The sequence below is a fragment of the Varanus komodoensis genome, unplaced genomic scaffold, assembly GCF_004798865.1.
Source record: "Varanus komodoensis strain SLA01 unplaced genomic scaffold, ASM479886v1 scaffold116, whole genome shotgun sequence".
Taxonomy (NCBI): Eukaryota; Metazoa; Chordata; class Lepidosauria; order Squamata; family Varanidae; genus Varanus; species Varanus komodoensis.
Genome location: NW_025335333.1, coordinates 175,176 through 202,133, shown reverse-complemented (window position 1 = coordinate 202,133; position 26,958 = coordinate 175,176). Strand labels below are relative to the sequence as shown.

The following is a 26,958-nucleotide window of genomic DNA, read 5'->3' as shown; positions in this document are numbered from 1 at the left end:
AAAGTGGAACATTGCTGGGAATGTTTTAAAAATAGATTCCCAGAGGATTCTGCTTTTAAGTCCAAATTAACCAGTGTTATTAAGGCTTGCTAGTTTCCATGGATTACAGTTTAGAAGAGTGCCAGAATAAAAAAGAGAAGCACTGCTAGATTGGATGGAGGTTGTCTGTGCATTTGTCTAATCCTTTTGGTAAAGTCAGCTAAGGGTTAGGGTTGGGGAGGCATAAGCCTATTATATGATAGCAAGCCTTGTTACATTATGCATTTTATGAAAATAGCTGTTTTTTCATATAGCCTGAATCTCCTGCCACTCAGGAAGCAGACTGAATTCTGGTCCTATGCTTTCACTTGCTTTGCACTGAAAAAGGAAAAAGCCCAAGGAAAGACTTGAATTGAGAACTTCCTAGAAGCTGAGCATGAGGCTGCTAACAGTGGCAATCACCTGACTTCTTAAGGGAAATGAAGTGCTTCTGCCTTGTTCCCTATAATTCATTTTTACATAGTAGCAAAGAATAAAAACATTTTATTAAAGCTAGAGAATATTCATGCACACAAAAACCTACAGTTTTGTTTAAATTGTGCACGATTATCCTTAACAGCAACAAGTCTCAATTTTTAAAACAATAAATATAAAAATAAATACAAATTAAAAAAGGAAAGTAATTACATGACGGAAAAACAGTTGTCATTAAGTCAAGAGTGCATTTCAGGAATGGGGAGGAGGGGCAGGAATTGGAAAAGATAAATAAATAGGGGCCAGGAAACAATGTGATCATTCTGTGGAAAGTAATTTTCAGTCTTCCTTGGTAAAACCTCTTTGAAGCTGAAACTTACAAATGCCAGAGCAGAGTCCATCTATGATCTTATTTTTGATACAGCCAAGTTGAGTTTTTTTTTTTAAAGTAAAAAGATAAAGGAAAAGGCCTTCAGTGCCTAAACTGAGAAATGCAGACCAAGAGCCTGGTATTCCATAGTTCCAGCAATGCTTGCTTAATCTTCAAAATATCCAAAGTCCTATCCAAGTCAGTTTTGGCTTTAAAGCCAAGCGGTATTTATAGAGTTTCCCATCTTCACGCTCATTTAAAGAGCCAATACACACCTGTAGCAACAGCATTGTGATTTCTCTCCCCCCCCCCCCCCCCCCAGGCTTCTGAATGTGAAAATAAACAGACCAGTGGATTAGCAGTTTTCTAAGAAACAGTTTGAATGCACTGGCAATGTAACAAATAGCTGTATACTGCTTTGGTCAACATTGTCCAAGCTGCAAATGTATAAAGTAACATGGCAGGAAGGGGATGGCACTATGATTTTGCTGGGAGTTCGGCAGGAGAAATGAAATGTGGCTTTTGGCAGTTTTGCTTAGCCAGGGTGTGCAGCACCATCTGTCCCCTCATGTTGCTGACTCCCAACACCACAAGGTAGTAGTTGTCATTTATAGGAGATGAGAGAACAAAGGGCAGTTAATAAATATGGAGCAATGCTCAGGAAACGCAGGAGAGGAAAAGCAGGCCTTCAACTCTTCTTTGTGACTGGCACCCTTGGCAAGAGAGGTCATTTGGATTCTCCACTTCAAGTATATACCAGGAGGTATGTTTGCCAAACGGTTCTTTGCTTGGCTAACATGAAGCTCAATTGGGTGATAGAGCTACTTGACTGTGGTAAAATTTGTCTGTCTCAGATCGGAATGCCAATGGTGCTGACTTGTTCCTTCAATCCTAGGAGGCTGTAAGCAATGCGTTTCTGGTGTCCTGGCAGACGCACTCCAATTCTCTTGATATCACTAGACATGGGAAGAAAAGGCAGATATTGTATTGCAATATTAGGAGGGAAACTTGAGTTAAGTCTCTCCTCAACATTCATCCCATCTCCTTTCACTCCCCACACACATCTTTTATATTTACTGTCTTCAGATTTAGTAAATAAGAAAATATAATAAAAAGGCACCCCAGCAAGATATGAAAAGCCACAGTTTGAACTTCATGGAAAGGTTCCCAACAATCCTTGTGTGGACTCTTTTTGCAGTGATTCAAGGAGTCTATGCATTCTGTACATTTGAAAAGCTACTCCTGGTTTGCCTGGCCCCATAATTATAGGGTGCATGCCTATAATTAGCCTTTCCTAAGAGGGGAAAACAACAAGAGGGAGCAAATGAGCTTTGTCATATGTTTCTGAGAGAACCACCCATACACTGCCAATATTAAGAGAAGATGCTCACATTGATAGCCTCTTAGAGTTTATTTTATTAAGAAAAGCAGGGTATTAACATATTCATTGATAGAGATGGAAAACAGAGGCAGGTAGCTTAGGAGGTTCTCTAGAAAGCAAAGAGGACATCTCTTTCCACTGCAAACAGGGAAGGGGTCAAGTGGAACCTAATGTTAATAGCCAACTAACTCTGGAATCCTTTTAAAGAGGAGTATGAATTCCAGCCACCTCATTTCTCAGAAGATTTCAAAAGAAGCAGCACAAGATAGTGACAGAAGGAGAAAGCTTGCTCAGCTGGCACATGTTGGAAGAAGAATGTGAAAGTTGCCTACGGCATATTATCTGTTAGCCTCACTCACTCATTGGTCATCTGCGCCACCTTCTCAATGACATTATACCCAGCGGCCATGAAGTGCTCTGTATATTGATGCATTTTGATGGACTCCAGCCACTCAGCCACAGTTCGGAAAGGGATCCCTTCTGAGCCACTGGTGCTAGGTAGGCGAATGGAGATCCTTCAAAGACAAAAAAGGGACCACCAGCTCTTCAGACTTAGGTCCTTTCTAAAAGCTGGGGGAGGATGGCAAGTGGTTGAAAATAACTTTGGAGAACTACCAGCTAGCAGGTTGTTCCTGGTCCTGTTTCTACAGGAAGAAAAGAAGCACAGGAATCTGTCCAAACTGTAGCAAGTAGTTGAAAGATTGAGAGGAGAGTGTTCTGCTCATAGTACATGAGACCACACCTACCGAGGGTCAAATTCAGCCAAAGTCTTGAGAGATTCGGGAGAACGGATAAGTTTGTCCAAGATGCTAACAATATCAGTGAACTTGGGCCGGTGGCTTCGTTCCTGTTGCCAGCACCGCAGCATCAGTTGATAGATGGCAGAAGGACAGTCCAAAGGTGCAGGAAGCCGGAAGCCTTCATTAATTGCTTTCATCACCTGCAGGAAGGAAAGTACCAGAAAATGGAGGAACAGGCAGATAATTCAGCAGGGTACTCCTGGAAAAAGCACCTGTCTCTTATGACGGCACAAAAGTACCATCAAAGTGCTCAAGCCATACTCTCCAGCTACAACCTTATGTGAAGAATAATGACTGTCAACATACTCTGCTAATCTTTGCACCTGAGCTCCAACCAGAGACAAGTGGGTGGAGGGACAGATGACTTTCTAGAAAGATTGATGGGTGATCACAACCCTCATTAGAAGACCACTCACCATATTGATGAGAGGAAAATACCTTCACTTCAACAAAATTAATTTGGATTTGGATCTTGGATGGACCTGCTTGAACTCTGTTTGCTTTCTAGAACTGAGGTCACATTTCTTAGAATTACCTTTCTTCCTCATAGGCCAGGAAAATACTAAATTAAGGAATCCAGATGTATTTTGGTCACCAATATAGACACCATCCACCCCCCATATAGCACCCACTTGAGGGCTTCCAAGAGCTTACTTCATGGTTGGACAGCTCCCAGTAAGGTCGTTCACCATAAGACATTACTTCCCACATAACGATTCCATAGCTCCAGACATCACTGGCTGAGGTGAACTTGCGATGAGAAATAGCCTCAGGAGCTGTCCATCGTATGGGGATTTTCCCCCCCTGCAGTGGACAAAAAACAAACAAATATCAGAACAATTGGTTTCAGACAAGGCACCTGACTTGTAAGAGGTGTTTCTCAAGACTGGGTTGATGGTTGGATACAATCAACTCCTTACTATTCTGGGCTCTTAATCAGAGTTCCTTTTGCTGGAGGATATGGGCTTGCAAACTAGTTAAAAGTTCCTCCCTCCCTCGTAGCACACTCATTTCTTTTTCCTGTAGTAATTTATTCAACCATAATAACCATCATGTTCCTTTAAAATAGAGGGCAAAGACGGATTCCCTTTTTCACTCTCTGTAGCTTCTCGTGGAATGCAGGGACACAATGAAAACTTGTGTGGCACAACAATGTGGGATTCACTTACACTAGTGGTGTAGGTTGCATCAGGGTCATCTTCCAGGACACGAGAAAGACCAAAGTCAGATACCTTGCAGACCAGCTGGCTGTCAACAAGGATATTGCGGGCAGCCAAATCTCGGTGGACGTAATTCATGCTGGCCAAGTACTTCATACCGGATGCAATACCTCTCAACATGCCTACCAGCTGAATGACACAAAACTCCCCATCCTTTTCCTGTTAAGACAAGAAGGTAAAGATTGAGGACCTTACAACTTAAACATTAGGAGGTGCACTTTCAGCAAGTCACAACCAGCACAAAATATGTTCCTAACTCCTATGCAAAGGAATTTCAGGGTGAGCATAGGCAGGCAGGCAGGCATGTGTCAGGAGTGTTTTGGGAATCTGGAACAGCTGACCCAATGAATGAATAGAGCTGAGTTTAGCTCACTCGCATGCACATGAGGGCTGGCAGAGAGAAGAACTGCACTTACCCGTAAGAATTTATCCAAAGCACCATTCTCCATGTACTCTGTGATGATCATGAAAGGTTTATCTGGAAACAGAAGAGAAAATTGGCCTGAAATCCAAGCAGGATCTAAGTGGTGCTATAGTTTCCCAGAGGTTGATCTCATGGAGCATGTGCAGCCCCGGTAGAGAAACAGGTGGAAGTGGAACACAGCAATGGCTGCCAAGCCTCTTCCATTTAGTGAGTCTTACATTTGGAGATGACTCCCTCCAAGTGGATGATGTTGTGATGGCAAAACTGGCCCATGATGCTTGCCTCAGTCAGGAAGTCAATGCGCTGCTTCTCTGTGTAGCCTGATTTTAATGTCTTTATGGCTACTGGAATCTCTTTTTTGCCATTTCTCAAGGTGCCCTTGTAGACTTCTCCAAATTCTCCTGTAGAATCCAAGCAGAAGAATTAAGATAGTATTTCCAAAGAAATGGATGGTGGTGGCTTTAGCCCAAGCACTGAAGTCATCTTTCTCCTTCCTCCTTTCTCAATTTTGATGCAAAACAACTGTACCGGCAGAACACCCCCCCTTCTCCCGTCCCCATCAGTCAACCACAGCATGAGATATTAAGATGTATCCTACCTGCTCCAATCACCTTCTGCTGGGAGATGCATGAGGGATGAATCTCAGTTGTGAATTTCAACACAGCCTGGTTTGGGTCCTCGTAAGTGTGGGGGTCAACATAAGTCTTCAGGGGCTTGAGCTGGTCTGTGTAGTGAAAAGTTGATAACATGGGCCAATGCAGTAAGAGAAAACTCTCATAAAGGACGTCCATCCCCAGGCTCTACCTTTCAAGTCTCACCCGCACTTTATTTATTCCACCTTTGTGGCACTAGGGATGGCACAAGATGCCAATTTTAAGCTTTCCTGTAGCTAACACTGAACTAAACAGCATACTTTGGCGTTTGGATCTTCCTGGTCTATGCGGCATCCTGAATTTGGCAAACTCCATTGTGCAGGCTACAAGCCAATGACTGTTAACTCACCAGACTTTGAGAAGTAAACATCCTCTGATGTTTGCCGGGTTCTCAGTTTCTTCTTCCTGAATGACAGTGAAGGGTGTATTGAGAACTCTTGAGAGATGGTGCAATGTTTATTTTGTTCCATGGAATACTTGCTTCAAGAGACACAAACTTCCCTGCAGTTGGTTTGTAGAAGCATTCTCGATAAGCTTTCTCCCACTCTTCCTCCCACACCTTCTAAGTGTGTGTAAGGTAACTAATGTAGTGTGCACACCTTAAGAGTTTCTTTTATCAGTCTCTGGGGTGAAGGGAACACGTAACTTCAGATACTTCACAATTTCATCTTAAGGCCATGCACTCCTCAGCGTTGACACACTGCACTGCACACATCTATGTGCAAAAGTGCAGATTCATTGCTTCAAAACTCAAAGACTACTATCAGAAGCTGAAAGGAAACATGCTGCTTGAGTCATTGCATTTTTAATACCTAAGAGAAATTAAACTAGTGGGAAACTTTCTGAAGTCTAAAAAGTTGGTTCTAGTTTGACAGTGTCCTCAGACACCTGGTGCTAGAAACTGAATGTTACATTTCCATACACTAAATGAAGAACAATTGCAACACCCCTGCTCCTTCAGTCTTCTTGCCACCTTTCAGCAGAGGAAACCCCAACAAGAAAGGGAAGTGGAGATAACATTCTGAAAGCACTTTGGAAGCATGTACGCTCATCCCACTTTTGCATCTCTAAGAACAGGGTGCAGTATTGTTTCAAAACTGGCAGAGTCTTTTAAGATTGGAAACAGTGAGGTCAGAAGAACCACTCGTATGAATGCCATGGGAAGCAAAGTCTCTCACAACATCCAGCTCTTCCAACTATTTTCCAGCTTCAGACAAATAGCATTTAAAAATAAAAGGCATACCTCCGTTGAATAAACAGGACAAGTGCCACAACCAAGACAGCCATGAAGATGCAGCCAGCAATGGAACCTCCGAGGAGTGCAGCAGTATTCATGCCATCAGAGTCTGTGGAGGAAAGTGGCAAATGCTGGCATGGAAAATGCTTCTTTCCAAAAAGTCAGATATTGCCAGAACAGCTGGGTTATCTTCTGGTGAATCTGCCTGCATTCCCCATTCCCTAAATTTACTGTCCCTGGCGCCATGTTAATTTCCCTTCCCAAGGACTCACGTTCAGCAAGTGTCTCAAACTCATGCTCCACACTGTGGGCTCCATGGCCCTCCTGGGTCAATGCTTGCACGCTCACCAAGTACTTGGTACTAGGGGTGAGCTTTGGCAGGGTCACGGAGTTCCCTTCGCAGCGCAGCACTGAGTAGCTGTTTTCATCCTTCTGCAAAAAAGAATGCGGAAACCTGTATGATTGAGTTTCCCTTTTGAAATTTCACCATTGGTATGGGAAAGGTAGAGCCCCTCAGAGCAAATGAGGTTAAGAGCAGTAAAGTGTCACAATGAGAGAGGACATACCTTCTTTTTGTAAGTGACCTGGTATTTCCAGACATGGCTCTGTTGTCGGGGAGGAACTGTCCAGGAGAGAGTCAGACTGGTGGCTGTACGGCTGTCCATTGTCACTGATGTAACTCGGGGTGGTTCTGCACAGTGGGGGAAAAGAAAGTGACTTTATGAGGTCAACATGCAATGTGTTAAACCTTCTGTAGCAACCCGATTGTCTTTGCTGGGTTACCTGAATTGTTCTAATTACTTGTTAATAACCATGCATCCATATTGAATTGTCAGACTCCAAAGTCTTGTCTTGTCAGTAAGGAGGTGTTGTAGTCCATTAAACAGATTGCCACAGGTGGTGAACATCCCTTATGGATAATTTTCCAGAGAGAAGCCCAAGACCACCTTTACACATCGGTCCCACCAGTTCATTGTTGTTTTTAGAGACCAAAAACAGAAGAACATATTACAGCACCTTCACTGCTGTATTGTATGAACAAGCAGCTGTGCTGGATTAGACCAAGACAAGTCCAGTGACCCACTAAACATCCCACAAGCAAGGAAGGAAACCAAGAGCCCTTAGAAGAACAATTTTATGAACATACATTGTTTGCATAACTGAACAGCACTCCTGAATCACTTTCCTCTGGTCATTACCTGTTTGGTTGACACTGATGCTGGCGATGCCATAGGAACGCTGTGTACTGAAGGAGGACACTCCATTCTGAGCCTCTACAGTGAAGGTGTAGTTAACATGGGGCTCCAGGTCATGGATGGTCAAGGAGGTCCCAGCCAGGTTGTGGGGGTTATCTGAATATCGGAGAGTGGCATCGCAGGGGCGGCATTCCCCCGATTCTGGCCAGCACTGCTCACACGACACGCTGTACGTTATGTCCTCACGCCCTCCTGTGTTCTGGGGTGGGGACCAACGCAATTGCACTTTGGCACCCAAACCGATGGCTGTGACACTGTGGGGAGCAGAAGGGGGCTCTGCAGGACAGAAAGCAAGAAGTGTTAACTTTAAAAATACTCAGGCCTCTTTGATGCAGGGTGGAAGACCATTCCTCAGCTAGGTATCTGTTTCCACAGGTTTACTTTGCTCTCCTGTCTCTTGGTTGCCATTCTTTGAATTTCTCCCTGGTTTTCCTCTGCCTACATCCTTACAGTGCTCTTCGTAGTCCCTTTCCTCCATCTCTTCTGGCCTTCTTTTCCTCACAAAAGTCCTTTGCTTGCCCAGAAGGCAGCCTGATGCCACCACCAGTTCCTGCCTTCCCCTCTGATGATCAGTACACAAGGAGCAAAATGGCAATAGCTGTCCCTCATTACTTGTTTCCAGCATCTTTCCAATAAATATTGATAAACTAGACTAAACATGGAGGCTCCAATTCATACATCAGAGCGAATAAGCATCAACAGGTCTGTTCTCTGTGTGTATGTATTATCTCTTTATATTGTCAGCTGTGAAATAAACACGCTTGTGGTTTCCACAAAGCTAAAGCTACTTAAAGTGGCTAAACAGTTTGATTAAGCATCATCAGCTCAGCAGAACAGAGCATTCAAAGCAGCAATGAATAGCCATGTTCCCCGAGACATGGGCAAGAATGCCATTTACATTTCTCACTTACGTGTGCATGGCATGGAAACAGGATCACTCGGGGCCCGAAAATAGTCTCTCTCACAAGGACATGAAGTAGAACCTTCAGAAGAGGGCAGTGTGTGCAAAGGACATTTTAAACAGGCATTATTGGAGATATCCTCTTTGAAGAACCCTGCTGAACAAGCTGCAAAGGGGAGAACAAAGAGGATGAATTAGTTAGGCCTCCTGGGCTTCATAACCGTAATTCAAATTAGCAACAGACAGTGTCGGCCAGTGGAGGAAATACACCATTTACACACAAGCCCCAGATTCAAATCACGATACGGCTACTAACTCGTAGATGATATAAACAAACAACTTTCTCTTGGCCTCGGCAAGGACTTAAGTGAAAGGCAAGACCTAGAAAGATCATGAAGTGCTTTAAAAATTAAAAATTACTTGCAGGGAGAAAGCAAGGTTTGCACATGCTTTGAGGCACTGATCTTCAAAATTGCATTCTGAGCTTTAAAAATGAAAAAGTAGGAATCAAATTATTTGCAATTGCAACTTTATTCTTGTCAAGTGAACTGTGTGCATTGCAATTTGACACACACTCCATATTTACGCGTTTGCTACTGTTCTATTAAAAACACAGTAAGAACCGTCTGAGGATAAACAAGCAGAGATAAGTGCTTCTGCCTGCTGCAGTTTCATAACTTGTGCCATAGGCATAGGCACATTACATAATGTACATTATGGTGGAGGAGAATGGACTTCGGAGGAAAATACAGTTCTGCCTACATCCACACCCAGGTCAGTTTTTCATGCTTATTTCCTGAATGAGCAAACTCTTCCATAGGAACCGGATTTTCTACCCAAAGCCCAATGGATCATGTCATTTCCTTGAGGGATCCACGAAGGAAGATGTTTCAAAAGTCCATGGCTCTCATTTTGATTCTACACGCCTTAACCCACCTGAGATTTTCTCTTCCTAAGCCAGCAGCAAGAGGATTTCTCTTTGGTCAGCGACACCCTACAAGCACTCTGCACTCCACTCTAAAACACTAGAGCCATAGCTCCACAAGCTAAAGCCTTGGCCTGTCAGCAAGGAGGCATCTTAGTCCTCTGAGTAATGCAGAAATGAATGAGCTGAGCTATACTCTGCAAGGGGAGTTGCTGATCCAAAGTCATTAGGCCAAGTAAATGTGTGTGTGTGTGGGGGGGGGGGGTCATGCCAGATTCCCAAGCACCTCAGGGCCAGAATGTGCAAAGAAAACCCCACACACAGCCTTCTTGTTTTTGTTTTGTTTGACTTGAGACAGAGCCCTGTACCACCCCTGTCTAGCTGCAGCAGTCCCCTCTTTCCTGACTCTACTGGGTCACGCCAGAGGCCACAGCACAGAAGCCATGCACAATTTACTCCATGAACTTAGCAGCTCTAATCATTGGGAACCTTTTCTGTGCTTTGGAATCCTGCTCCAGTTGGGACTTTACTGCCACTCAGAAGCTTTTTGTTTCAATTTGTTTAGTTTTTTTTAAACATACATCTGGGTTGTTAAATGGCAAAAAGAGGGTCTGCTTCTTGAAAGCTCCTTTTCCAGAAAGCATCCCCACCCTAAAGTTCGATCAATATTTTTTGTGTGTGGTCTTCAACTTTCTTAGAAACAAAGTGAATACAGAACTGTCATGTTACTGAAAGCAGGCAGAGGAGGAAGCATCTGGTGCCCAGAGGATGTTCCTGCTATGGGCTTCCCAAGAAAAGAGAAAAGAAAAGGAGAAAAGAAAAGATGCATGGGTGGCAATGATGGGAACTCCATGCAACTTGCTCCAGAAAAAGGTTTTGTGAGGAAAAATGCTGAACACCAGAGATTTGTGTGAGGCTCGTATTGCCAAGATAATAGTCAATTTTCCCACCTGAGTTTAGTCTTTGAATTAAAATGACTTATACCTCCCTCCCAAACAGAAATTTAGAAGTTTACAATGAAAGAAGAGTTTAAATAGGGCAATGGAGTATTAGTCTAGTAAATTAAAGTAGGGTCCCTTAGAACATTTGCAGCATTTCACCATGAAGTAATCTGAAATGCATAGGAAGCTGCGCTATACTGAGTCAGGCCATCGGTCCATATTGCTCAGCATTGTACTGAATGGCAGTGGCTCTTCAGGATTACATGCCTGTGCCTTTCCTAGCTCTACCTGGAGATACAGAGGATTGAACTCGGGTGCTTCTACGTGCAAAGTAGGAGCCCTACCTTTGGCCCAAATCCCCTCCCAAATGGAAGTGGAGATGGGGTGGCTTGCTGGTATGCTTGGGCCCTAGGATCTCTCTTTATAAAACTATGCATCTAGTAAAGGCTGTCGTTTTCTTGTCAAACATGATACAACTGGGAAATTAGGAAATACACAATATATCACATGGAGACAGTCCATGGGGGTCCAAAACAACCTATAAATAAGATGGCCTGACACAGAATCTCATGCTCCTTTGTAGTTTTCAGCCAGGAATGCAGGTGGAGGCAGCAGTGGAAGAAAGATGTGTTCTTTCTCTCCCCCCCCCCCCCCGGTTCTCCATAATGAGTATCATTACAGGGAGTGCTCAGCTAGTACACATCACTTGGGCAGTGGAGAAAGGGGGAAACACCAAAAGGAGGAAAAGTCCTGCACATCTGGGTTGTGGAGGCACCGGAGCATTACCTACCCATCATCCAACTAAGTTTGAAAATGCCATTCTGATTTGAGAAGTCAGAAGCCCCCATCCCAAAAGATAAAAAAACTATCCCTGGCAGAGATTTGCTTTCATGCTTTAAGGGCTGCATGCAATTCACAGGCATGTCGAAACTCTCCCCTGGGCTCCTCTAGACAGGTGTGCCAGCAGCTGCTTTCCTGGTATTAACAGGGAGTGGTAGTGCTGATGCTGATGAGGAGGTAACTAGGATGCTGCCCAGGGCAATCCAAAACCTGTGCAGGTTCAGTTCTCCCGACAAAGTTTCTTCACTGGAGTAACTTGAATCAGAACAACCTTCCTCCTCGGTCACTTGAGTAGAGCATGCTGGGACAGGGAGTTCTTATACTCTGTAGTCCAGCATCAAAGAAGGAAATCTATGGGACAGGGCAGCAGTCATAGGCTGAATATTTCCTTCCTCTTTATGAGGTATCTTTCTGTGAATAGTCCATGACTATTTAAAATTATAATTAGTCAAGAATGAAAAAAAACCTAATTAAATTGTAATCAATCATAGGAATTGATTATTAAATTTCCATATGGGTCAACATGATAGTTTTGAAGCATGCAACATACTCTCTGCTTTTAGATGATGCATAGATGCATATCATACTGGTACCTGTTCTCCTAGAAGAAGCATTCCCTGTTGTTTGTGAGAATGGAGAATGTCTCTTAAAATTGGTTTGTACCATTTGCAGTTTTTAATAAATGCATGTGTTTGTATTTTTAAAAGTAATCTGACAACCAATCAATTGAGAGGCAGGCTTTTCAAATCAAAAGTTGCACCCAGCTAAAAATATAAATGCAAAAATATGCATCCCAACAGTTGGAAAGTTAGTGCATGTGCATGGGATCTGATCATGTTCAGTAGTCCAGCTTCTGGATATTATGCCACATGGCTACCAATTGGTGCCCATTCCCCCCCCTGGCCTTGAGCTTTCCACACAACTATGCAGCAGAATGAGATGCATGCGAAAGGGTGCCATGCGGAGAGGGGGAGTGACAGAAGAGCAGGTTTTTTGGAGGCTGGTATCTGGGTTGCAAGGGAAAGAATTCCCTTTGGTGTCTCTCTCTGAAGGCCAACACAGGGAGAGGCAAAACAGCAAGGGAGGGAGGAGATGGCTGGTGGCAGTGGAAAACCTGGCAGTGGAGGTTAAAAGGAGGGGGGGCTGTGCACAGGAAGCCAAGAGTATCTGTGTTTATTCCTGGAGATAAACTGCCTTTGTTTCCTGCACATGGGCCTCCCTTTTCTCAGAGGCCAGAGGGATGGGAGGTCAGAGTATCTTTACACAAAAGGGCAAATTCCTTTTTCCGCCCCTTCTTCTGCTGGAGGAAGCTGCTGCATCTAACTTAAGTGGCTGGGGAGCGAGGGCAGTAGCAAACCTAACAGCACATGGCAGGGTGCAGTTAGGGGTGGCCAACAAAAGCTTACCCTCTTTCCCTTACACATAATGGAGAATATCCGGACTCCAGCATCTCCCCTTGTTCTAATATTACTTTCTCTTGAACCCAACAAAATAATATGCCATTGCTGGCACTGCTTTAGTCTGCACTGAACAGCACCTAGCATGGCAGGAGGCTTCTGCTGGAGCAGAGGTACTTTCCAGGAATCCAGGGGGCTGGGGGGAGGAAGGCAGCTGACTTTACCACACAATTCAATTGTGAGAGGTGTTCATCAGCTAGCAGCAATTTTTTCCTTGTGTGCCTCAACCCTGAAAGATGGAAGTCCTGTTGGACACCACTGAGGATCCCACAGCTTCCATGTGATACAAGCTACAAGCGCAGCAAGGGTCTAATAGTTGGGCACAGTGTGCAGGCAGACATGCTGCATACCCCAGAAGGCAGCAAGAGAGCAGGCAACTATTCTTTTTAAAGCTAACTAGGTTCACGGAGACCTATACACCCAGCAGACTCAAGGGGCACCTTTTCAAACCTCACATGAGCAATGGTGCTTTTGAAAGCTCAGGGTAGGTAAGCTTGAGTTACACAGAGCTCCTTACCAGGTGAAATGTGAGTCACATGGGTGACCCAAACTGGTGGAGAATTTCACTGCTAATTGATCTTAGCTTGAGAAGCAGAATTTTCCTTGTCAAGTTTTTCATCTCCAGGAACTTGGTGTCATGGCTAGTGAAGGAGGATCCAAAGGACAGAAAAGGATGCTTCTAGAGTACAGAGCAAACCGTTTAAGCAGCCATGAATCAAGTCTGTTGGAGCAAGGAGACAGCCAGGAGAGCGAAGCTGAATGGGACAATGGGACATGTCAGCCCTTTCCATTCATGGCCCCAACAACTTGTCTGGTTTAATGAGGGTGATTATCAGTCAACAGGGTCCGTACCCAGACCGTATATTCACATGCTCGCTCGCTCGCTCGCTCTCTCTCTCTCTCTCTCACACACACACACACACACACACACACACACACATTTTAACGGACACAATGCCACCATTCAGACAGGACAGAGAACCAGTGTCTGTGGAGATATCCTTGCTAAGTATTCTGGCTGGAATGGTGGTGGGGAGAAGAGGGCTGGGTTCTTGGCCTGTTTATGAACACCGTGTCATAAAATGATCCAAGTAATAGTGGGAGGTGTTAGATGATGATGATATTCTGATGCATATCTAGCCAAGCAAAAGAGGCAGAGTCAGGGCTTCCTGATATTCATTAGGGAGCAAAGGAATGAGAAGATGTCCTTCATGAAAAGTAAGGGGAGGCTGGATCAGGAGCTCTGAAGGAGGCTGTGCCAGTGGTGGAGTAGCCGACTGGAGAGGGCACTCTGAAAGAGAAGAGTGAGGACCATGCCCTGCTTACGCTTAATGGAAGAATGGAGAAGGAGATGTTGCTCTTCATTCCTGCCTACTGGAGACTAACCCTTCAGTAACGGATCTCCCATCCCTGCTGTTACAATCAAAGCTGGAGAACCCACTCTAAAAAAAGTGTAGCACAAAAGTCAGAACCTGCCCATAATGCTTTCCAAATGTACCAGGAGACTCTGTTTGATGTGGCTTTAAATGGCTAGGATGAAGAGAACATGGACTAACATGAGTTCCACTTTTCACATGCATGGGTAGCTCATTGACTAGGCTGTGACTCTTTTTTTCACTGAATTCTGGGATAAAGCAGACCAAAGATTTAGCAACACACAAATAAAAGTAGTTACCTCTGCAGCTGTTCCCATTCTTCTCATACCCTGCACGACAAAGGCATTCACCGATAGACACCAGCCATTCCCCATCTGAATTGCAGTGCATGAATGGCTCCTCACTGGCCACCGCATCTGGCACGCAAGTCCCATGCACCTTAGCTAAATCCTGCGAATCAGCACCAGCAATGGTCTCAGGGAAACTTGCCATGTTGCGGAAGACTTCAGGGCACTTCTTGTAGTAAATCCGGACTGACAGGAGGGCCACACAAGCCCCAATGTCCTGAAAGGCCAGATAGAAGCCCTTGCGGGTGAGAGGCCCCACCGAGCGAACCTCCACGTTGATCTTAACGTTGCGGGTTTCAAAGTCTTCAAGTACAGTGATCTCGTCTGGGGCAATGGTGTCAATCTTGCGGAACTGACGCTTCTGGAAATTGATGCCATAATCCACATCTGACTCGGCGTAATAGAGGTTGAAAGTCTCCTTGCATGTCCCCTTCCCGTTAGGGAAGCTGTTGCAATCTCGGACCGTGAACTTGAGCTCAATGAAGATGCGCTGGGCTTCACTGCGGTAGATCCAGTTGGTGCGCAGCCAGTTGTCCTGATCACCATTCATAACATTGCAGACTGAATAGATGTAGATGAGAGACTCATCCATAACATTTTGGAGAAGATCCCACTGGCAGAGGGACAAGCAATGTAACATCACTAAAGGATCAGTTTCTTCACACAGAGCACAAGCAGCTTGTGGAACTCACTGGAAGCAACATTAGGAACTAGCAAAAATGGCTTTTAAGGAATAGGTTCAGTAGTGCCCATATACCATTATAGCTAGAAACAGGGCACAGGTTCAAATGCCATTTATTAATTAATTTTATCTCACCTTTCCACAAAAATGGCACTCAATGCCATACATTTTAATAATAAAATACAGCTTAAAAGTAAAATGTCAGTTAAAGCATATGATAAAAACATATTGATCATTGTGTCCATCTCTTCCACTATCATGTTTTCAATTACAGCTAGTCAGCTAAACCAAGGAACAAGATATGAAAATAAGTGAGTTCTTCCACTGGCTGTTCTAAGCATCAGTTACTCCAAGATATACTGGCTGCACATTGATATTTTACTCAGCTTATCAAGGCTACTTTCTTCTACTAATACTTTAATCCTTTTAAAAGTCACAGCAATTAAGCTAGCATAGTACAGTTTTGTGGGTTTTCACATGCATATTTACTCAAAAATAAATATTTATTCCACACCCCTCCACCCCATTGCTTATTTTCTCTCTTGCTCGTTTGGAGCAGGGGATGAAATAATTCAGTCAGATTTCCCAAGTTGCAGGAGAGGCACTTTGTTTGCCTTTTAATATTTGGAAGCACTATTAAAACAGAAGCATATTATCAATTCTATTGTTATGACTGCAGAGGTGTAGGTTTGAGTTTTCTACCTCAGATACCAAAAAGTTTTAGGACAACATTTGTATATAGGAACCTGGACTTACCCCTTTGCCATAGGGATGATTAAGCCAGCCTAGATCTCCTTGTGCTTTGGCAAAGTCTAGCAGGACGACTGGAGAAAGAGTGGGGGGGGGGGAACAGATAAATAAAATAAGTTTATTACCCAGTAGGATCCCACAAAGCATTTCATACTGTGGAAAGGAGAGAACAAAAAGCTTTTGATTTCTAAACATCTGGGGCTTTCCCATGCTAGGAAAGGGAAAAATAAAACGATACACATCTAGTAGCAGGATGCAGATGTTTAAAATGGTGGCCTTTCACATTGTGGACTACTAGCTTACACAGGAAAGTGTGACCATAAGTTGTTAAGAAGAAATATTACCTTAAATTAAAAAGAAACCAAGATTGGAGAGTGGGAAAAGAGATGGAAGTGGGGGAAGCATAGAATAACTCTTTTGTGAACTGCTCAGAGAATTCTGCCTATTGCTTGGTATAGAAAAGGAGTAGATTCAGAGAAAGGGTGGGAAGCCCCTAACCCTCTAGGATGCTCACACCTGTATTGGAGGCCTACTTTCTGACCTGCTTGTTGTGGAAGACAGCAGCTCTGCTTGTTTGCAGACACTACTTTTAGTGTCACTCTACAAGTTTTAAAGGACTAATCCCTTGCCCAAGGTTCCTTCATGCCTCTCACTCACTCCATTCAAGTTCCCTGCACTGCTTCTCCATGCACTTTAGGTCCTGGGTATTCAACTGCTTGGGTGACTAAGGGCAGGGGCCAGAGGTGTTTGGTTGATCCAGAATGACAGAATGTGTTTTTCTTAGAGCCAGCTCCTAGGTTTGGCTCCTGCCCTTTTTTGCTTGGGTGACATCAAGCATTCGCAGTTGCGTACTGTGGTTGTTAGGCTCTAGGAACAACTACTGCTGTGCCTTGTTACCAAGATCAGACCCAGATGCTCATAATTCCCTGCTGTCAGGTAAGGCAAACTTGGCTCCAGGTCATTTCAAGAGTCCTAAGTAAAGTTGAGCAAGGGTGTTTTAATCTCCTAATAGCTGTTGTGGAGTCCCAACTTGAACAGCTGCACCACTCACCCAGTAGGGTTCCTAGAAGAAACAGAATGAACTTGCCATGTAAAGAGCATAAGTTGTATGTTTATCTTAGCCAAGCTGCTTTGTTTGTTTGTGGTATATTCTCCCTTGTCACTGAGGAGGAGGATGTGAGTTACCGCTGAATCTACAAAGCAGAGGCTGGTTGTTTGGGAAAAGGGTGGGAGTCCCATAAAGGCAAAGGGCTCTGAAGAGAAGGGGAGTTGGGTGGTCACCAGGGAACAGAAGGCTAGCTTAGCCAAGGACATGACACTTCTGCATATGGTCCAGGAGCCGCATTAAACCAGCACTGGAACAGAAGTCACCAGATGGCTTCACAAACATGCTCAGCGGAAGGGAGGGCCTTGCAGATGCTGTAAAGATTCAGTATTTGAGGGTAGGGGAGCTGCAGATGCAGTAATTTAGGATTTCCAGAGATCTTTTCAGACACTACAAAATGCACTGAACAGAATCAGAATACTGGTGCATCCTCTGTACATTACTTCTACCCAAGTGTCTTTAGGTAGAGATATTACCAGGGCTCAACGCAGGCAGCCTTCTTCAAGAAAAGCCTGTGCTCTGCCTAAGGATGTTTGCCATTTTCTAGAAATAAGTCCTTTTCTTCTTGCTCGAACTATCTGAGTCAGCACTGTGCATCACAGCAAAGGTTCACCACAGCCGTTCTGAGCACTGTTATCTTAGACAATGCTAATGAGAGATGTTGCCAGACTGAGCCTGGACTCCTTGCAGGCGAAACAGAAAGGAGGTCTATCCATAGATTTGTGCCCTTCCTCCTCCTCTACCTGGCCTTGGTAGAAGGAATTTTCTGCACTAGTTTAGTCCCTGTTCATCCCAGGCAGATATTCTGCCAGCCTTTGGGGTTTCTTGTGCCTGCTACTCCAATCTCGAGAGATTCTTTCCTCCCACAAATTTCTTCCAGATACAGTCTTTGGACAAAGCATCCATGTTTGGTTGCCAGCAGCACCAACCTCTCATTAAAGTCACATCCCAGCATAGAAAACAACTCAGGCACATATCTGAGAGTGGAACAGAGTAAGGGGGCTGGTGCCCGCATGCTTCCACCAAAGACTGGTGAAGAAGGAAAGACTCTTGCCCTTTCAGACAGGAGCTCTGCTGCTCTCACTCATACCAGGCTGGAGTCTTTGGACCACCAGAAAGTGCGCTCGCGCGCGCGTTCTCTCTCTCTCTCTCTCTCTCTCTCTCTCTCTCTCTCTCTCTCTCTTTGTTGCACACACATCCACACAATGTCTCCTTCCTTACTATCCAGAGCAGTCTCAGGTTGCTTTAATTTCCAAAACAGGAGCAGAGGTTGAAACTCAGGCCTCTCCAGAGAAAAACCACAATGTGGTTCAAAGTAAGCAAGTGTGAATGTGAAATGATGCACATGGAATAACGAAGAACAAACACAACACCCCCCCACCTTCATGTATATGCTGATACAGCCTGATCTGGCAGGGACTAATTAAGAAAGAGCCCTTGGAGTTGTGGGAAAAAACAGATAGGGGTAGAAAGTTTTGTCATTATACTTTGTCAAACAGCACATAATTAAACTAAGGAATTTGCTACCATGAAGATGATGTGGTGAACGTAAGAGCATAAAAGCAGCCATGCTGAATCAGAGCAAAGTCCATCCAGCCCAGCACTGACCACATGGTGGAGATCCTGCTATCCACAGGACTCCTCAAGCAGGATCAGTGCAAGACCTATTCCTGCCTAAGCCTTCAAGAACCGGTGTATGCAGGCCGGCCACTTTTGGTGAAGGCGGTAACATGTGCTATACATGGTTAGTAGTCACTGATCGCCTCCCTCGAGAATCTGTCCAATCCCCCTTTAAAGGCATCCAGATTGGTGGTTATCACTGCTTCCCATGGCAGCAAATTCCAGAGTTTAACCATTTGCTGTGTGATGAACTACTTTTATCTGTCCTAAACCTCCCACCAATCAGGTTCATGGAATGACCCTGGGTTCAAGTATTATGGGACAGGGAGAAAAATGTCTCCCTCTCTACTTTCTTCATGCCATGCATTATTTTAAACACTTCTATCATGTCCCCCTTTACTTCCTTTTTTCTAAGCTGAACAGTAGGAGTTGTTGCAGCCGGCTACCACCAATCTGGATGGCTTTAAAAGGGGACTGGCTAATTATGTAGAGGATAAGGCAGACAGGGGCTATTAGGCGGCCTGTCCAAAGGGGAAGGGGGTTTCTCACTGGTATTTGGTTGGCCACCGTGGGACTAGAATGCAGGACCAGACAGAGTTTGGTGTGACATGGCATGTCTCTTTTTATGTTCCCAGCCAAAGCCCTATCCTAGAGTATAAGATGTGTGTGCTGCACTGGGTTAATGTGCAGAGTGCTTTCTTCCCATGCTTCAAGATACTCCTCTTTTTACATACAGGCCGAGGGCAGGTATCAAAGGGGTCCCAATGGCTCAAGATTAAATGAGGAAATCCTTCTGCATTTTTCATTGACGAGTCCAAAGAGAAAAAAGGCATAAAATTCCACTCACAATGACTCCTTCGCACCTGTAGAAATGTGTATGCCCTGCCCATCCCTCAGCTTTTCAAGCCAGAACATTTCTGGAAGTGCCATAAAACCCTTTTATTTGACCTGAGCTCCTAGCAACAGGGCTTCTGCTTTTAAGAGCCAGAGACAGCCTGGATTCTGGTTTGTCTCAGCCTTATCTTGATGTGTGTCATTTTTAAATTCTTGCGTCCTGCCCTAAGGGCTGGGAGAGGCATAAGGAGATAGAAAGCGAAAGGGACAAATAAGTGAAGCATCACCAAATATTGGAGGAGGGGGCATGAAGAAATCACATTTAGGCTAAATCCAGGCACAGGGGGAGGTCTGCCATCCTTTTTTAGTCCCAGCCAACTCACAGCTCACCTTTCCTAAGTGAGAGAGCACTGAGAGACAGTGCAATACCCTTGTGCCTGTACCCCTGTCTTTTGCAACATACAGATAAGTTCCTTACTGTAACGTGCCTGCCATTCCTCCCCAAGAGCTGAAATTGTTTCAAGATGCAGAGATCTCCCACTTGCCCTGCTGCTGCTGCAGGAAGGAGGCTGCATGGTACACTGGAAATGGGCAGATGCAGGGCAGATCTGGAGGTACTGCTGGCTCCATCTTGTAGGAGCGTTCACTGAATGCCGTGGCTCCTGTGCATCTGGGGCAAACCCCTGGCTGAAATATGTGACGGGATCCAGGGTGAATGGGATCCCCAGCCCAGCAACGCTGAGGACAGCAGAGTGGCCCTTTGCTCCAGGAGGGGAGTATACATAGACAGGGCTAACCAAGACAGCTACATTCTACCCCAGAATGATGATGATCAAAGTTATGCAAGTTTCAATTTGCATACATTTTCTTTTTGCTAATCCTCTCAGCAGCTTTTCAAGTACATTTGGGGTTTATTGTAGCAGACTAGGAAAGTGGGGCAGAAACATTAAACCTTTCAGGCACGGGGTCAAGTCGCTAGCTTTTTGGAAGGAAGAGAGCGAGCGAGCTCCAGTTCAGCTCAGAATTCCATCCTGCATAAGAGACACTGTTTCATCTTGGAAATATCCACAGAGTATAGAAGCAATGCTTGAAGTTCAGGGCCTTGCAGAAGCCTGGCCAGAGGGGGCATGGCTATCAGGCAGGCATAAGCACCAGCCTCTTCCAAAGGTGCTTTGCTAGGTCAGACTAAAAACTCTCTCTAGCCAAATATCCCAGGGCCGAGCAAGAACTCACAGAGCATTAAAGGAGCAGCCTTAACCCGTTTGTCGCCCTGATTGTCAGCCTCTGATCAAAAAGGACTGTTGGTGGGCTGGCTTTCTGGTATTCTTAAAATCCACCACTAGCCTGTAAGCTCACAGAGAGAAAGACCAGGATTAGGGGACCTCCCCATCCCACTGGCTTATTTGGTTATGTGTATATCTTGCCTCTCCTCCAAAAAGTTCAACCAGGCATCTATGGTTCTCTTTGCTCTCGCAACTTGTCCTCAGAACAACCCACTGAAGAAAGTTGTGGTGGGAGAGTATGAAAAGCCCAATGTCAGCCAGTGAGCTCCATGGCCACATGGGAAGTAGTACCCAGGTTCCTTCAATGCTAGCATGACATTTCAACTCCTATTCTACACTGAGTCTCCATTCCTAGCCACCTTGATACTGGAAAGCTGCTTACTACCACCAAAGCTTCTGCAGCTATTTATATTTATTTTTAAAGGAGGGAACAAATGATTCTTTCCCCACCTAGAATAAGCCCAAACCCCATCACCTGCCTATTCTTCAAGGTTTCCCTCAACTCTCCACTTAGAATATTTGCAAGCAGCATCTGGAACAGCTTTTCTTTCCCAGCGACTTCCAGAGTTAATTTTAAACATTACCCTCCTCCCTTCTCAGTATGATTTTCTGACTGCCTGTTTTTCAGTTGCATGGCAAGCCAAAAAGGGGGAGGTGGAGAAGAGAGAAAACTGCCCCACATTTCTATGCATGACTGAGAGCTTATGACAAAGTGGTTCACAGGGACCAGCCAGTCAGTAATGCCACAGGACAGAGAGTGGCTGAGCAGGATGACCACAAAGCTCAAAGTCAGCATTCTGGACTTAAAACAACACAGAGACAACCACTGAAATCTTACCCTAATGCAAAATCATGGAAGGACACAAAAGAACAGAGTGCCTCTGAGCACATGCAGAAACCTCTCTCAGCTCTAAGGAGCTGTAGCTCCAGGCACACCCCAGATGGAGAGAGTTCCCTGTATAAGATTCGACTTTGAAGCTGACTCAAGTCCTAGCAATTCTCATCTAACAAATAAATGCTCAAAATGCTTTACATAAATCACCTTCTATACCCAGGCCATGAAGGCACAAACCACAGGCAATCAGTAAAAATTTACTTTTCCAAGAAAGCAAATGCTATGGAAGCCCCAGAACTCAACCCTAAAAATGTACACAAAGTGCTTTTGTTTGGCTATTAGTAGCTACAAACAGCTCCTGCAGATCCAAATTAACAAGAAAGGGTGCAGGAGACAAAGGCAATCCAGCTGGGCATCAGCCCCAGCACCTCTTACTTTGCTGCAAGCACCAACTAGACTGGAGAGTCAAGCCACTGTTTCCAGCACCACAAGAAGGTGCAAGCTTCGCTTTAGGCCTCAAGCCAAATGTGTTGAGAGCGGCTCAGAGGCTTTGGAGGAGGATTCCGGACAAGGATGCAAAGTTACTTTCCCTGGCAACACTAGAAAGTGAGGTGGGGGGAACCTGGCATCTACCCTCCCTGGTAAAAAGGACCCATTGCCAATTCTGTCCTGGTGGAACATTTGGCAGTGGGTTTAATTAATACTTTTCATTTGAGGCCAGTTACTTTTCGGCACCTTGGGATTAAAAGAAAATGCCACTCACTCAGCGCTATCTCCAGAACTGCTGTGTGGCATCTCCATTGTGAGAGAGAGGCAAGAGAGGAGAAAGGGCAGTTACAACAAGATGAGTCGTGAAGAGCAGCTTCCATGTTTCAGCTTCTCCACCCGGAGGCAACTGTTTGGGGGACCTGAGGGACAGCTCCCCATGGAGCTTGCTTTGGAAAACCGAGCCTCATGAAGCCTTGTCCTTCAGCTCCAACATCTGTGTTCCAGGGGAACCCGCAATGAGCAGTGCCAAGGCCAGGGAGTGGATCTGGAGAGGAACTGTCTACCGGACAAACCCCTTCTGGTCTCTTTCCCCAGCATAATTAGAGCCCAAGCGGCAATCCTGGCCTCTTCATTAACATTCCTGTCTCCTCCTGCAGTGAGCCAAATGGGGCCTTTTGGCTTTGAGGTTTGGAAGAAGCAGCCCCATGGAGCTGCAGGGCAGGCCTGCCTCAGTCTAGCAGTAGCGCTCCTGCCACTCCTCTCCCCCAGACAGACCCATGTACTTCCTCTTCAGCTGCTGTTTTAAAAAATGACGGACGGGCAAAGAGGGAGACAGAACTCAATGCTGCCATCGCCGCTGCCTTTATTAAACCAGAGGTAGCTCTGTACCCCAAACCAGAACACATCCACAGAGTAGCCAGCTGGTTAGCCCAACTTTAGCTCCCCTGTTCTTCTCAGGTGAGCTGAAGTGGTTTGCCTGGAGGAAGAGTGAGTGAAAACCAGCTAGTGATGGAGAGGCCTCTTCCCCGGCCTCCATCATCCCACAGCTGATCTTCTCAAGCTGTTTTGTGAAGCCTGGGAACCAAGTGGCCCAAATTTGGTTCACAGGCAATAGTTGCCAACCAGACTGCCAGTGTTTGGTCTTAAAGACACCTCACTGTGATTTTTCCACGTAGAACACACATGCCACCTCATGATCCCACTTTGGAGGCACAATTTCATAGGTTTCCTATTACTCACTAAAACACAACCCCCTTGTGTGGGCGGATGTGCACCAAAATGCTTCTTACCCAAGCCAGGACTGAACGATGCATTACAGCTGCATGCAACAAAATATCTGCCTTTGAATCAGAGCTGGCCCTAGGGGTGAAATATCCCCCCTCCGTTCTGGACGAATGCATTTTGGGGGGCCTCCAGTCCCCAGAGCAACAGTTCCCATTGCTGTGTTCTCAGCACTGCTGCTTCTGCTGCCTTAACACTGCCCGGGTGGACAGCAAGTTACTGAGTTGGACCCTTAAAAAAATAACCCTGCAACAGGGAACCTCAGAAACACAGCAAGAGGGGTGATTTGGGAAAGAAAAGAGAAAGTTTGCAACCTTTAATGATACGAGCTGAGGAGGGGGGCTGTAACTCCGCTTAGATCCCAGACCAAGGCTGGCACTTCCCAGGCACATGCCAGGAGCCCAACCAGCAAGTCCCTGCTTAAAAGGACCTGGTTGTTGTGAATAAATGGATATAGGGCTTTCTGTACATGCCCCAAGGAGCTCTTTCTTTGCTGTGACTAAATTCTTAGCATTGCCTCACACATTCCAGAGATACTTGTTATTGAAAATAGGCTCGAAGGTAAGCCCCTAGCTCCAATGGCAAATCCTGGCTTTCAGGCCAAGAGACTACACACCCAAGCACGTGTCTGGACTTGCCCAGCAGAAGGGCTTACCCTGGGAGACTGGGTGCCGCTGGTCTCCACCTCCTGCTTACGCTGGGCCAAGGGGGAACTTGTCATGCCATGACTCTGCCAAGGGAAAAAGAGGCCGATGGGCTGGTTCAGCCGTGAGAAGCCTTATCTTGGATACACTAGTAACCCTCCCATCTGACTCAGAGAAATTGTACTTTCTTGAAACCCGACGCTCCAAAAGGGTCCTTCTCCTATGCCACTTATGTCCAAGCACAAACAGGCCCCCAGGTGGGAGCTGAAGAAACCAGGAATGCCATCGCCAGTTGCGACACCTCTCCGCTCATGGAGAGGACAGTCACTTTCCACACGGGTGGCCAAAAGAGAACAGGCGGCACATGGGGTGGTGGCAGCGGCAGCAAGGGAGGCAGACCAAGTAGTCACTGTTTGAGTCAAAGTGAAGGAAAATGAATAACCTCTCAAACAGATCAAGTCCAGATTTCTAAATCCCTCTCAAAGAAAAAAAGGGGGAACTTCCTGCAAAGGATAGCACCTGAATTGATCACCTGTCTCCTAGTGCTGATTCAGTGCCCCTCCCTGACCCACCCTTCTTTCTTAGCAATCAGAATATTTATTTGCCGTTGCCCAACTTGGTATGAACCATCACCACCTCAGAGGCTCAGTTGTGTAATCAAGGTGCGTGAATTACCACACCTCCCCCAGATGCTACAAACAGAGCCCCCCAAAGAAAGGGCTTCCCATTGTGGGCAGTGCTGTTTCCTATCTGAGCTCAGGAAGCTCTAAAGGGACTGGAAGAAGGGCATGGTGCAGCCGGGTTTCTCTTCTTAGGCCATCCTCCTCTAGGTGCAAGCTTCCGAGATCTACAGAATACTTCCTCAGTTACAATCCCTTCACCGTCTCTTGCTTGATGCCCAGAGGAACCTCTGCCTGTAACCAATTCTCCTTCACATTCCAAAACCACACAAAAAGGGACACACCACAGACAAAAAGCTGGCTCTATAAAACACCCTCTGGAATTTTAAAAATGCCTTTTAACTGTCTGAGGCTTCGGCCTGTTCAAAGAGCTCTACAGGATGTCGAGCGGCCGCGGCGCGTTCTGTGTATAGACTTCCAACTTGCAGAGCCCAATGGCGCAGCCACAGGACGATCCCAGAAAGCAGCGCAGCCAGCCCTTCAGAGCCTCTGGTTCAGGGCCAGCTCCCAGCCAATCTTCCCTCCTGTTCCCAACTGCAGCTGCTGGAAATCCCCAGAAAGCTCAGAAGCAGGCTGCGCAGGCAGCCAGGGGCGCTCCTGCTTTCCCGGGAAGGATGCCTCCCAGACGGGGGGCACGATGAAGTGGCGGATGGAGCTGCCCTGTTCATCCCTGCGGTTCCATCAACCCACTGAAGACAATGAGCGTCATAAACTAGCCCTGGATCGCTTTTTCCCTTCAGCTCTCAATCTCGTGCCGGTCCATTTTGCTGGGCAAGCCCAAATTCTGGCAATTAACTAGGTTGCAATCCCAGAAACACACCAGGGAACAAGTGCTACTGAACTTAACGTGATTTATTCCGAGTTGGCACGCTTTGGGATTCCTCTCCTGCTGGACTGACTCTAGGCGCTTAACAATCGATGCGGGAAGGAGAGCCCCCTCCAGGGCTCCCGTCTTCCCCGCCCCATCTACACGCAGCGATTAAACCGGAGCGGTTCTTTCCAGCTATTTCAGCAAGTGCTTTCTGCTCTCCCTGGCCCTCGTGGAGCGGGGTGGGGTGGGGGGTAACGCGGCTGACTGAATTCGGAGTGGGAGTGCGAATCCACTAGAAGACGTGCGGCCTCGCTTCCCCCCCCCCCCTCCGCGCAACTTTGATTTCGACTCTCCGAAACCACCCCTTGCCTACCTTCTCCCTACTTCTGTCCCTGAATTTCTCCCTTCCACTTTCTTTGTGCGCGGAAGTCCAGAGAAGACTTTCTTAGAAATACCGAAACACCACGCAATTCTCTGCGCAGGACCCAGACTAGGTCGCCACTGAAGCCCACTGGGGAAAGCCAAATTTGCCCGAATAGCGGTGGAAGAAGGGGGAGCACTTTCTTTAGGGACCCCCCCCTTCCTGGGGACGCCCGAGGCGCAGGAAGCCTCTCTCCTGCCCGGTGAGCTCGCCTGAGGGCGGCAGCGGAAAGCCCGCAGTTGCCAGCGATGGGAACGATTCCGCCGCGGGAAAGGGCCCCCGTTTGCGGAGCGGCTTGCAAGCGGTCTTCACTCACCTTCGTGGGCTCGAGCACCCCGGAGCGCCGCCCGGAGGAGGACCAAGAGGAGAGCGAGGAGGCTGCGGCCGCTGGCCCCGTGGAGACTGCCCATGCTGTTCCCCGAGCGCAGGGCTGGCTGCTGGCTCACTTTCCGGTCGTCGGGATCCAACAGCAGCCCTCCCAGCCTCACTGGTCGAAAAACTCAATGGGAGCCAGTGAGAAAGTTCTCGCCCTGTTCATTCATGCCCCGGACTGATGTCACCCGGGCCACGCCCCTCGAGGCCGCGCCGCGCCGGCCCAGCCCCCGCCTCGTGGGTCGGAAAGCGGGGCCGCCCTCGGACTCCGAGGGGGCTTTCCAGAGCGGGGCGCAGGTTGGTGCCACTGCGGGAGGCCATGTGGTGGGCGAGAGGGACCCTGCTGGGTTCCATCCAGCTGCACCCGTTCCTGTAAAGCAGCTGTGCCCGCCTGGTAGAGGTGCAGCCCACCTCATCTGCGGGGTGTCAGATTAGGCAAGGCTGCTGTAAAGAATAAAAGGGATTCGGGGGGGGGGCATAATCAGTCTTTTGCCAGCTTTTAGCTACGGTGAGAAATGGCGTCTCCATGGTATACCAGCAGTTACTGTGGGGAGGGGGGCATCCTAATCA

The 26,958-nt window shown here is 46.5% G+C and overlaps 1 protein-coding gene across 1 annotated transcript; it reads right to left on the bottom strand.

Annotated features, from left to right (window-relative positions):
* Window positions 1-504: 504 nt before the first annotated feature.
* EPHA2 (EPH receptor A2) lies at window positions 505-26,493 on the bottom strand. Its single transcript, XM_044421210.1, has 17 exons — window positions 26,333-26,493; window positions 16,020-16,087; window positions 14,534-15,194; window positions 8,706-8,861; window positions 7,738-8,070; window positions 7,105-7,229; window positions 6,811-6,970; window positions 6,545-6,647; window positions 5,651-5,706; window positions 5,247-5,372; window positions 4,867-5,049; window positions 4,641-4,702; window positions 4,174-4,383; window positions 3,659-3,808; window positions 2,951-3,144; window positions 2,564-2,719; window positions 505-1,779 (listed from the first exon to the last, which is right to left on the bottom strand). The coding sequence occupies exons 1-17, from the start codon at window positions 26,424-26,426 to the stop codon at window positions 1,674-1,676; spliced, it is 2,943 nt and encodes a 980-aa protein (XP_044277145.1). The 5' UTR covers window positions 26,427-26,493; the 3' UTR covers window positions 505-1,673.
* Between the last annotated feature and the right edge of the window lie 465 nt (window positions 26,494-26,958).